This window comes from Nipponia nippon, unplaced genomic scaffold (assembly GCF_047370975.1).
Source record: "Nipponia nippon isolate SJK-2023a ecotype South Korea unplaced genomic scaffold, ASM4737097v1 scaffold_9, whole genome shotgun sequence".
NCBI lineage: Eukaryota > Metazoa > Chordata > Aves > Pelecaniformes > Threskiornithidae > Nipponia > Nipponia nippon.
Window position 1 is genome coordinate 32,997,995 of NW_028262413.1, and position 11,381 is coordinate 33,009,375.

Here is an 11,381-nt window from a genome sequence, read left to right on the forward strand (position 1 = left end):
TTGTAAGGGAACAGAAAGCAAGCCACTTGTCATGAATAATCCTGTCTTTCTTTCTTTTTTTTAATTTTTTGTGCCTCGAACTTTAAGCATCTGATGGAAAGATAATGGCATTTTGAGGTTAACTACTAGTTTTAAGTAATTAACTTCTTTATTAGTGGCCATAGCTAGTTGAATTCAGTAAAAATGAATACTGTAAACCCACTTGCATGTAGAGTTTGATCTCTGTGCCACTGTGACAGAGTGAAGCTTAAATTACTCATATTTGGACCCAAAAGATCCTACAGTGCATTTTACAAGCCTGCCAAGCACTGCACAGGAGTATCTGTTGATATACCAAACAACTGTGGTTGCAAATAGAGCAGCTAAAATTTAAGCATATAGAATGTAGCAATCTTGTCTAAATAAGATAAGAAATAATATAACTTGGATTTTGGCCAGGGCACCCCCTTTCTCTCCCCCACATCTCCAAAAATAAGAAGCTCTTCAGTGACCAGCAGAAATCAAGAACTTTGGTCTTGCGTATCCCCCCCCAGACTACACTTCTTGTTGGTTCTAAGTACAGTTAAGGATTCAAAAGGCAAAGTATGCAGTTTGAGCTTCACTTTAAATGTTTCATACTGCTAAGAAGGTTGGGAAATATTGACAAGAGATCTAAGAAAGAGGCACTTTACTTTTAAGTTTAGTTCTTTAAAAAGGCAGGCAAAATTTGGTATTGTGTCTTGAATTACTTGTGCTTTCCAATATCTTGCAGTCTTCCTTCACTATTACAAATCTCCATTCTAGGAAGGAAAAATCCACGACACAGTTTCCTAGAAGGTTACAGACTCACCACATCCATGATCTGCATGAGGCTGAGAGTGAAATAGACAGTGAGCGGCTGGGAATCATTTGCAACTGGTCGCTCCAGAGGGTTGTAATTTTTCAGCAGCTCCTTGTAAAGCTTCCTTTGGAACTCTCCTTGCAGGGACTCTTTGGGCACAGAAATAAACAGACAAATAATTAGGATTCTACATCAGAAAGTAAGGCTAGGACATACGCTCTTTTCCTGCTATCAGATATTATGTATCTGTTATTTTACCTGCTGCATTCCCAGAAAAATGACACTGTAATTCATATAGTTCATTAGCTACTTCGACAAAATCTTCTCACAAACGTATCCCTCTTTCTTTTCATCCCAGCCTGTAAGGGGGATTCCCTCTTTGATCATTTCTTGGCCGGCCAGGAGTGATAAATTCTAAATGCTAATGATGCTTCGTCAACGTACGCACCCTTTGGTCCAGCAGCAAGAAGTGATGAAGAGGAAATACACTACCTGTATTTTGACACCTGTCCTGGCAAAGCTATAACCAGAAAAGCAGAACACAGATATGGCAGAGGGCATCAGCAAGACAATGGGAGGAAAATGGCCACAGGTTAGACTGAATCCTGCTCTCAGACTGCTTCAGATTGAGAACTCTTTGGGGCAAGTACTCTCCGCTTTGTCCTCTGTTCATGCAGCTATGAATAAAGTGGGAGTACAGGGTTCCTGGCAGAGATGATAGGCACTACATTAATATACATTATAATATTCGGGGATTTCTGTCCTTCTTACACCTCAAATCCAGGGAGGGTCTTTATTCTGGCGTTTTTCTATGGAGGGCAAGGGAGCAGGTCCACATGGATGGAGCAGAGTAGACCAGGGGCAGAGGCAGTTTTAGAACGAAAGGAAATCTGGGTCAGGGTAGGAACAGGTCCCCTGGATGCGAGCCCTCCTGTCCCCACTCCAGACGGACTTTCCTCTTCCCTGTGTCCTAGTCCTGAACTCCCCCCACAAAAAGCCAGCCTCTGCCCTGAAGCAGCCACCATTTGAGTGTCTTGAGGGAGCTTGCTTCCCCATCCCCATTGCTCTGTCCATCTCCCCTGTCCCTCCCCGGCAGCTCCCGGCGCCGGCAAGCCCGCAGAGCGGCCCGGGACAGAGGGCAGCCCCCCGCCGCAGCGGCGAGACGCAGGGAGAGGGCTGACGGGGACGGCGACGGGCCGGGGACCCGCCGCGCCGCGGAGGACCCGGGGCAGCCGCCCTGCCCTGCCCTGCCCTCCCGCCCGCCCCTGCCGCATCCCGCCCGCCCCTGCCGCATCCCGCCCTGGCTGCCGGCGGCTGCCCGCTCAGCTCGCGCTGCCCGCCGCCGGCAGCCCGTGGGAGCGCGGCGTCCACTCACCGCGCACGAGCCCCGCCGCCGCCAGCAGCCACACCGCCAGCTCCTGGAGGCCCATTCCGGGAGACCCAGCGCGGCGAGGGAGGGTGACGGCAGCAGCGGCTTCTCCCGCCGCCAAGCTTCGCCGGCCCCGAGCGGCGCGGGCGGGCGCCCAGCAGGGCTGCGGTGCGGGCCGAGCCGCAGATCCGGCCGCCGGGAGCCGCCGGCGCCCCGGGGAACCTCCGGCAGCTCGGCCCCTTCCTGCGCCCGCGCCGGAGCTCGCCCTACGGCGCTGCCGGCTCAGGCGGAGCGGAGGAATGCTGACGGCCCGCCTCCGCGCCCTGCCTCTCCTCCTGATGGAGTTCCCTCCCTTCCCTAATCCTTGAGCGCCCGCGGGCCGGAGGGGAGGGAGCGGAGCCGCCGGCAGGCTGTTACCGCAGCCGGAGCGGCGCGGTGCGCTGGGCAAAGCGGCCCCGGCGTTATAGAGACGAGAGCGGGGGCAGCCCCCTCCCCTGCGGGCAGCCGCAGCCCGCCCGCAGCCCTCCCCGCTCCCGCGGGGCCGGTCCCCGGGCCCCGCCAGCTGACGCCCTCCCGCAGCGGCCTGGGCTGCGGCGGGGCGCGGGCTGCCGGCCCTCCCCGCCGGCGGGACGGAGTCGCGAAGAGCGAAGGCTGCTCCGGGCGGGGCGGGGAGGGGAGCCAGCCCTGCCCGCCCGCCCGGCTGCCGGCGGGGCAGCCTGCGTGCCCGGGCGCCGCGGGGGAGACACACACCCTGCCCGCGCTAGCCGGAAAGCCGAAGGGCATCGGGGTCCCTGAGGGCCACGGAGCTGCCCTCCCAGCTCCCCTCCCCTCCTCAGCCCAAGTGCTCGGTCATTCTCCTTTGCCATCAGCAGCGGCCGCTGCTGTGGAAGGCATGAATTAGCCCAAAGGGCAGCAGAGTGCCCAAAGGGCAGGATAGCCGCTGCCTGAGGCGAGCCGGGCAGCGGGAGGGGAAGGCAGCCAGGGTGGGGAGCCAGGGCAGGGCCAGTCCCTGCTGGCCTTAGCCAGGAATTTGGCTTCGGTCACCTTTTGGGGAGGAGGGAGATGGGCAAAATGATGTTGCACACATGGCTGTTAAATCCCCGGCAGAGCTGCAGGGCTGGGGGCTCAGGTGCTAGATGTTTCGTCTAGATATGGGAAAAACAACCATAGCTGAGGGGCATTGTGTTTAGTGCTTGACAAACAGATGACAGAGTATAGTGATGCCCAAGATCCTGCCTGGTGTAGGTATAATGCACCACAGTTAGAAAGCAGGCCTAGAAAATTCAATGCATTTTGTCGATTGTCTGGTTCCCATTTGCAACTTTAAGCACATTTTTGAGACCATGCCTGAGTTATTTCTTTCAGTGCAAATCCCTGCCCTTCAAATCCAGTTGCTGCATTAAATGAATGTCCTAGACAGCTGCATTTAAGGGAGAATGGTATTGAAGAGTGTCCTCATTTTCAAGGAGTAACTAAATGCTTGTTTTTCAAATAACCCAACAAACAGCAGTTTATTAGTCCATGTTAATTCTCAGCTTTAAAAATCCAGGTAATCTGTTTTGGCTGAAGCACTGACCTAATTTATGTAGTCACTCTTTAAATATTTTTAAATGTTGAGCACAGGACCAAACAAAACTGGGGGCAACCCGAGTAGCCCAGCACGTTGGTGGATGATGTGTTCCAGCTGTAACGTACAGGAGGACCCAAACATTCCCCTTTTCAAATGAGCCAATGTGCGGAACAACTTTACCAAGGGGTAGTGGAAACCAGCGAGTGGCGATGGTAACTTTCCAAAAGCCAAGCCATAGCTGATGTAGGGGCATACACTGTTAAGTTCTCAAGTATTTTTTTTAACAGTCCATCTAGGTTGAGTTTATTATTTCTCCTTTTGGTTTTGTGGTGGTTTTATTTTTCTGTGAGATCTTGGCCTTTTTGGACAGGCCTTTTTGGACAGGAGTGAGTTGCTAGGGGAGCTCTGTGGTGTTCACAGAGAAACCAAGTGTTACGATCCATTTGTACTTCAGCCCTCCCATGGCAGTGCTCTTAGTACCTGGATTTTTGCCTTGTCTCATTTTGGGAAGGAAACTCGTTTTCTTTCCTCCTGCTCCTGTTACCCCCTGCTGTTTTGGCACAGGTGCCCCAGATCTTTCTGGGTGTACAGTGAACAGCCTAAGTTGTTCAGGCAAGAAATCTGGAGAGGAAATCTACAGTTCATGGCTGACCTCTGCTGTTGGCTCATTTTTTTGCTCTGCACATTGCTTTGTTGACACCTGCCTCACCCCGGGTCGGGAAGGCAGGGTCAGCAGTGAAAGCACTGTAGAAGCATGCACAGCCCAAGGTGCTCAGGGCTCTGTGACAGGACTCAAAAGGTAAACCCTCCAGTGGATGGTGCTGAAACCCCAAATTCCAGTAGTATAAGCACTGAAAGAATAATTCGTAACTATTTCTTTTATAAATCTTGACTTATTTTTTGTTTGTGGTGGTCTGATTTGTTTTTGATGTTAGGAAATTAAATTTTATAGGCACTTCAGAAATTCTCCTCTTTAGATATTCTTTAATAGCAATCAGCAGCCCAACTCCTTGATTAAATTGTGTTCAATCAGGTGCATTCCTTCTAAAGGGTTTACCTTTCTAGTCAGAGATTCTGGTGTGAATGCACACAAGCAGCAGGAAGGGGTTATGTTTGCTTTCTGTAGACATCCTGGCTATTACAAGTTAATTTCACAAATATTTATATGGGTTGATAGTCTAAATATTAGCAGAGAAAAGTTAACAAACACTATACTGAAGTCCTCTAAAAGCCTTCATTTATGGCACAAGTTATCTTTGTAAAAGTCTATGGTTTACAACTTAAAAGCAAGCTGTACAGTCTGTGGCCAGCAGAGGCTCTTTTCTTTGCCTCCAATGCCCACCAGAGATAAGATCTGCTCTTCTCTGAGCTTTAATTCTTCTTTCTGTTGTATGCTTCCAGCCCAGTGATTTGGAGGGAGCTGTTTCCCCTCCCCAGATAATAACTTTTTTGACACAACGATGAATGCAAGTTCATTTTACAATTACAGGCTGTAGAAACTATTGTGGGTCTCCCAGCCCACCTCCCACAGTTGGGTGTTCGCCAAATTATAAACAAGCCCTTAATATCAGTTTGTTTCTCATATACATTGGACATATTTAGACACAGCCAATTGTGTGTCTATTTGTGACTACTCAATGTATTCATGGAGATGACAGTATGCAGAGGTTGTATATCTTCACATGAAGGTCAGGCATAAGAAAATGTTTGTGGTAATAGTATGTATCTAATACCAGCATGCTGTGTATTGTTCCTTTATCTGGTAAGCAAAGAAGTAAACATAGCCTTGTACAAAAGGCAAAACTCCTCACACAAGTACTATTTCAGATCTATTTTGAGAGTCTGAGGCACAGAGCTATTAGAGAAACAGCTACAGGATTCTGAATTAACGTGCCTATAGAAAAGACCCTCATCATAATTGTAAGATGTTTGCTTATACCCAAAGAGTATCTTCCTAATTTCATTTATAAGGCTCATCTCCTACATCGGTTGGTTAAAAGAACCAAGGGCTGAAGAACATTCAGAATGACTTGTGCAGTCATTACAAGATGTTGCAGATAATATCCCAGAGCATGAGGAATATCCTCTTCTTCTCTTTGCACAGATTTACAGATGAGCAAAAGCCTGCACCTTCCTAATGTGACAGAAGATGATAAGATAGCCCTGAGATTAGGCTGATGATAGTGAAGAAGTGACTATCTTATCCTATATGCAACTAAAGTGACTGCAGTGCTTTCTGACTTGGATCTAATTATTGTACAACTGCAATGAACAGGGACTTCCATATCAGAAAAAAAATCTGCTTTTTCTTCTTTTTAGAGAAAAAGGTAGAATAGGCTAGGATTTTAAATGGTAACTTACAGCATATGGTAGATGAGACATGCCCACGTTTATCTGAATGTTATTCGACTTAAATTACCTCTTTAATTGTTACCTATTTTTTTAAATTATTTTTAGCTAGCCTTAGTAATTGCATCTCATGTTATTAGTTATTCTCTGTCATTTATTTTGCACAACTAGCAGTCTCAGTGATGGAAAATGTATATGTGATGACCTTGATTTTTTTCTGTACAATGTCCTGAAACAATATATTACTTCTTCCTTGCCAAGAGGTAGCAGGAAGTTTTGATGTTGAGTTTTCTACTGAAGGACAAATCAGTGATCTGAAATCTGATTAACTTTGTGATTAATCTTTATATTCTATACATCCAATCTTGAACAGAGGTTCACAAAGATAATCTCTTCCCAAATTATTAGCTCCCACACCAGTGTGTGATTTCCAGAAAATGATCCATTCCCCAAATGGTCTTTTGCTAGGAAGGATAAAGAAGAGCACAAACTATTCTGTTGTTTAAAAATAACAAAGCTGCTGCCCTCCCACTTTGTAAAAAGTAACTACAGAGAGAGCATTTCGGAACAGTGCTCAGATGTGAAGAATAAGGATTTGTAAAATTTGCCTAATGAATTTGTGTAACTAATGAATAGGGCCCATGGTCATTCTTATAATGCCAACATCTTTAAAAATTCATTGTTGTCTTTTATTACTGTTAGCATACACTCACATTAAAGTGTGAGCATAGTTATTAAACAACAGTGGCAATACCACTGTGGTATTGTGAATGAAATACCTCAAATCAAATAACTGCAGAGATTTCTCAGCATATCTCCCCTACAGGTGCTTTTCTCTGTCAAAAAATATCATGGGTTTTCATTGATGTCACGCTTAGCACATTTCCACTTTGATTTCTGTGTAAGGAATTACTTGTTCCTCTCATTTCAGCCTCTGTCAGGTCCTTCTGAGTCATTTTGTAATTCCAGGGCTTGGCATTAATTTCTCGCTGACGCAGAATTCACAGCATTACAGAGTCCCTTTGCCATCTTTTTGCATGAGTGTGAACAACAGAAAGTTGGCAAAACTGCTTTTCTTCACCCTGGTTGATTTTAAATAACTACATAATTTAGGGTTCACAAAAGCTAATTAAAGTTGACAAGAAATCTGCATTTTAGGCCTGCAGCTTTAACAGATCCTCATCTATAAGCATCTGAAGATCAACCTTATTTATCTTGTCCTAAAGCAACACACTAGAAATTTTTCTTTGCTGAAAAAAGTACCATCTGCTACAATTTAAATAGCTAACATGAATTCCACAAAAACGGTCATTTGATCTGTAAAGACCATGCTAATAAGGCCTTTGACCATAAAGGTAAGCTCTAATCTGTTCAAAGACAGATATGTTTGAAACGTGACTTTTTTTCCTGGCAATGCTAAATAATGTTGTATCAAAACTGAGAGCGAATTCATTTAAACTTTGGAGTTATAGTTGAGGCAGGGGAAATGAAACAGGTCAGTCTTACAAAGCCAAATTTCCACAGATAAGATTTAAAAAAAAAAATGTAGTCAGGGTGCACTCTTCTGCTAGAGAAAACTGAATTTTGTCCTTTAGAATTCTAATGGTTAAGTTTCAGTTCATCAAATACATACATTTTTAATGTGGCTAAGGGGAGAAAGAATTTTTTATTTTTTCAGGTCTCTGCATTTTGTCTTGGGATGCACGGATTGCAAATTTACAACTGTATTTCTTACATTGCATAGAACCAACATTCCCTAATATTCCCACCAAGCTTCTCCTGCAAAATCTCCTAAATTAAATCAGTCCATGTATGATTTATTTTAACTAATCACTGGTGAAGGTGAAGTTGATGTTTTTCAAGCATGCGGAACAAGCATCATGTATCATCTTCTATTTTAAATGAGATCTTGTCCTTTCTCTATAATTGCCTCCTTTATACTAGCACAGCGCACTGATATCAACAGCAGGCTACAAAGGGGCAAATGCCATGGTGAGTCGCTAGAGACAGAAGAGGAATTCATTGTGCTCGGCTCCGTAGAATGGCAGCCAGTCACGGCTCAGTGAAAAATGCTGTTTGTCTCCAAATGGCTGGTGACAGCTCCTTCAAGGACAGTGTCGCAAATGGTAGCATTCAGAGAATGGAAACAAAAATGAATAATTTTTGTTGTCAGAATACAGCATATTTGGAGGCCATGGATCCTTCAGAGACAGGGAGATTTTCGAAATGAGATTCCCTACTGGACTGAAAGGAAGTCTCAAAGCAGCTACCAGATTGTTTCACCGATGAGCAGCTGTGGACTTCCCGAGGGAGGAGCTGAAACTACTTTAAATACATGTTTGGTGGAAATTTCACCACAAATAATTCAAACCACTAGATGTGATCTATTTTATCTGGATCCCATAGACAGAGAGATACAGACTTAGGTACTGCGTGTCCGAAGTGCTGAAGAAGACCGGTTGTGGTTTTGCCGTATTCAGGAACGCAGGCCGGGTTTTTCCGCATGGGCAGCGCAGCCCAGAGCAGACCGTGCTCTGACTTTCCAAACGTGGCAAGTGTAAGCAGCAGAAAGTGCCTGCTGGCTCCTAGGCTTGCTGAAACGGCCAAGTGTGTGGGAGTAGTGGGTCCTTCTTCCAGCTGGACTTCTGATGTTATTGTTTGTGACGAAGTGAGTGGGGCTTTTCCCTACTCGTTCCTGGTTTAAAAGAAGACCAGCCAGTCTAGTTGTTACATTGACTGCAAAGCCAGTGACTGTAAGTGGGTGTACTAAGTGTCAGTAGCATAAATGGTGAAGCAGAGGAGTGCACTCCGGCTGTTGTAAAGAAAAGTGAAAAAGCAAGTCTAAAGCCCTGTGTCTCAGCCCCCAGTGCCTGGCACTTGGTTAAAATGAGGCCTTGCTGAACAGCTAGTGCTGCAGAGCTGGGTTGATCACCAGAGTGGGGATGGCATATTTGTATGAATGGATGTCTTACAATCAGATATTTAAGTAATACATAGAAAATATAGCCCACAGTCGTATGTGAACCTGACAGAATAAATGACTGACCAATGGTCCCAGCGTAGTTATCTGAAGTAACCCTTGTATGAACAAGCTGTGTGGTAGCAATGAAAATAGACACACGCACAGAGGAAAGACTTTTCCAGTAATAAACCTGCCTTTGATTTTAGTGATAGTTAGTTCTCAAAGTAAAACTCCCCTGTTTTCCAGTAACATCAAAAGGGTTTTGTTTGTCATGAGTGAATGCAAATTGCTTTCAGTGTGTTTTTCTTGAACTAGATTTAAAAGATCACAGTTAGTTCATACACTTATTATGGACAATTTGTTCTAAAACTTCCTTTTAATATGACAGAGAGGATGAAAAAAAGGACAATGGGGGCATAAAGTAGAGAGAGCAAGGAATTGCCTGTTTTTTTCAGTGATTTCAATTAGGTTGGAGGATTTTTCAAGCTTGCATAAGCTTTCAGGTATTTCCTTTAGCATTTGTTTTGCAGGAGGAATTTTAGACCACTGGTTGTTTTAATGACTAATTATAAGATAAGAGATATGATAAAAATAAAGTAAAAACCTAACCTAACATTTGTCTACCAATTAGACCAACATACTTGGAATGTCTTCTTACATTCAGAGATAATCTTGCTTCACACAGCTCTAGGACTTTCTTCTTCTGCATGTCTTGCTAGCACAGATACAAGAAGCCAAATCCCTCATTTTGTAACTCTATTGGTATTGAATTTGATCCATTTGGTATGTTATTACAGCGTGAGAAAAATTATCACGGTTACCTGAGCGAGGCAAATAAAGCAAGAAATTTATGGGAGCTTATTGAAAGCTTTCTGTTTTCGTGTTTCAAGTTGATTTTTTAACCAGAGATGTTTGGATACCCAGACTTCTTTTAATGAAACTAAACTTTCAGAGATTCGTCTATTTTTGCTCTATACATAGAATGTCTACCTAACTAAAACAATGTGCCTGCTTTTGCTAATTTACATAAGTGAATCTTGATTTTTAATTGAAGCTATTGCTCCTAATAAATCCTCTGGGATGCCTAAATAAAAAGGCTGTGGGTCTCTTTAATGGCTGTAATTCAAGGCCATCTTTTTATCACGGTCAAAATTGTTACTCTGGATTCTCACTTAATTATGAAGATAATGTAATGTGGCAGGTCAGAGGCAACAATGACATTATTAATGCCAGGCTGCAAGGATAGCTTGTAAGTAGCTGAGATGGCTTGAATATTTTAAGTAACAATTTAATTTATCAGTTTGCTGATGCATTGTCTGTGGTACTGTTTTTTATAACCCAAACATTTCAATGTTTTCACATGATGATGATCAGAAGATAGAATATGTTAATAATAGTACAGTTTTCAAAAGCACTGCAGTGATTTAGAGCCTACGTCATACTTTGTAAAGAGATTCTGATCACCTGGCAGCTTAAGTCTTATGGGAACCCAATGAGTTTATATGCCTAAGAGCGGGTTTTCTAAGCAGGCAGCTGCATTTTATTCTTAGGAATAAAGTAAATAATAAATCACCAGAATGTTTTTGAAAATTTTACCCTATCATTTGTTTTAATTTTAATATATGAAGTTTAAATATTGTGTAACAAACTCATTTAAACTATTGATTTTGAAAGTTGTCAATGTCAAAGCCCAGAAATCCCCAATTAAATGTGTTACAAGAACACAGTTTTCCCAACTGTCTCTCGCAGAGTGGAGATCAGCTGAACGTGTCTTATGTAAGCCAAGCGCAGGTGCTAACTTCCAGCTGATCGCTTTGGGGTATTTAGTGACAGAGGACTGGTAACTAACTTGTCAGCATGATCCTGACAGTTCACTGAACAGCAGTTTGGCAGCCAACACATTTTTCCTCACTGTTGACCTGGTTTGAAGTTGAGTCACTCCAGTAAATCATTCTGTTTCTCTAACGGGTTCTGAGCTGCTCTAGGTTTTCTGCTGCTTTTTTATCCCTGTGTAGCAGTTTGTTTGATTTGTGCATTACCTTGCCAGATTCAGCCCCAAATTCCAGTTTTGTTGTATTATTTTTCTAGATTTTAGGAGGAAGCAGCAGGATTCATTTGAGGAGGAGGAAATAGAGTTGTTCTGTGAGTGTGGAAGTGCCCAGGTGATAAAGAGCAGGATGCTGATAGGCTTCTTACCTGAGGAAGAGTGACTGGGTTTCAGGATTAAGGATAGGAACAGGAGGGACAGAGGTTCCTTCTTGAGTATTGGCTTTATTAGAGGGGTAACTCTCTTGCTGTATCTTTCTTTCTT

General features: G+C 44.1%; 1 protein-coding gene across 3 annotated transcripts in view; it reads right to left on the bottom strand.

Annotated features, from left to right (window-relative positions):
* The window catches only part of CHRFAM7A (CHRNA7 (exons 5-10) and FAM7A (exons A-E) fusion), a 46,446-nt gene extending 43,959 nt beyond the window's left edge, over positions 1–2,487 (bottom strand). For 2 of the 3 annotated variants that reach the window (XM_087745083.1, XM_087745082.1), the window contains exons 1-2: positions 2,196–2,487; positions 830–969 (exon numbers count right to left, since the gene is read on the bottom strand). In XM_087745083.1, coding sequence (XP_087601209.1) covers positions 830–969; positions 2,196–2,250 — 195 coding nt within the window. In that variant the 5' untranslated portion in view covers positions 2,251–2,487. Of the gene's footprint in view, positions 1–829; positions 970–2,195 lie in introns of those variants that run through there. The other variant, XM_087745084.1, reaches the window with a different exon arrangement.
* Between the last annotated feature and the right edge of the window lie 8,894 nt (positions 2,488–11,381).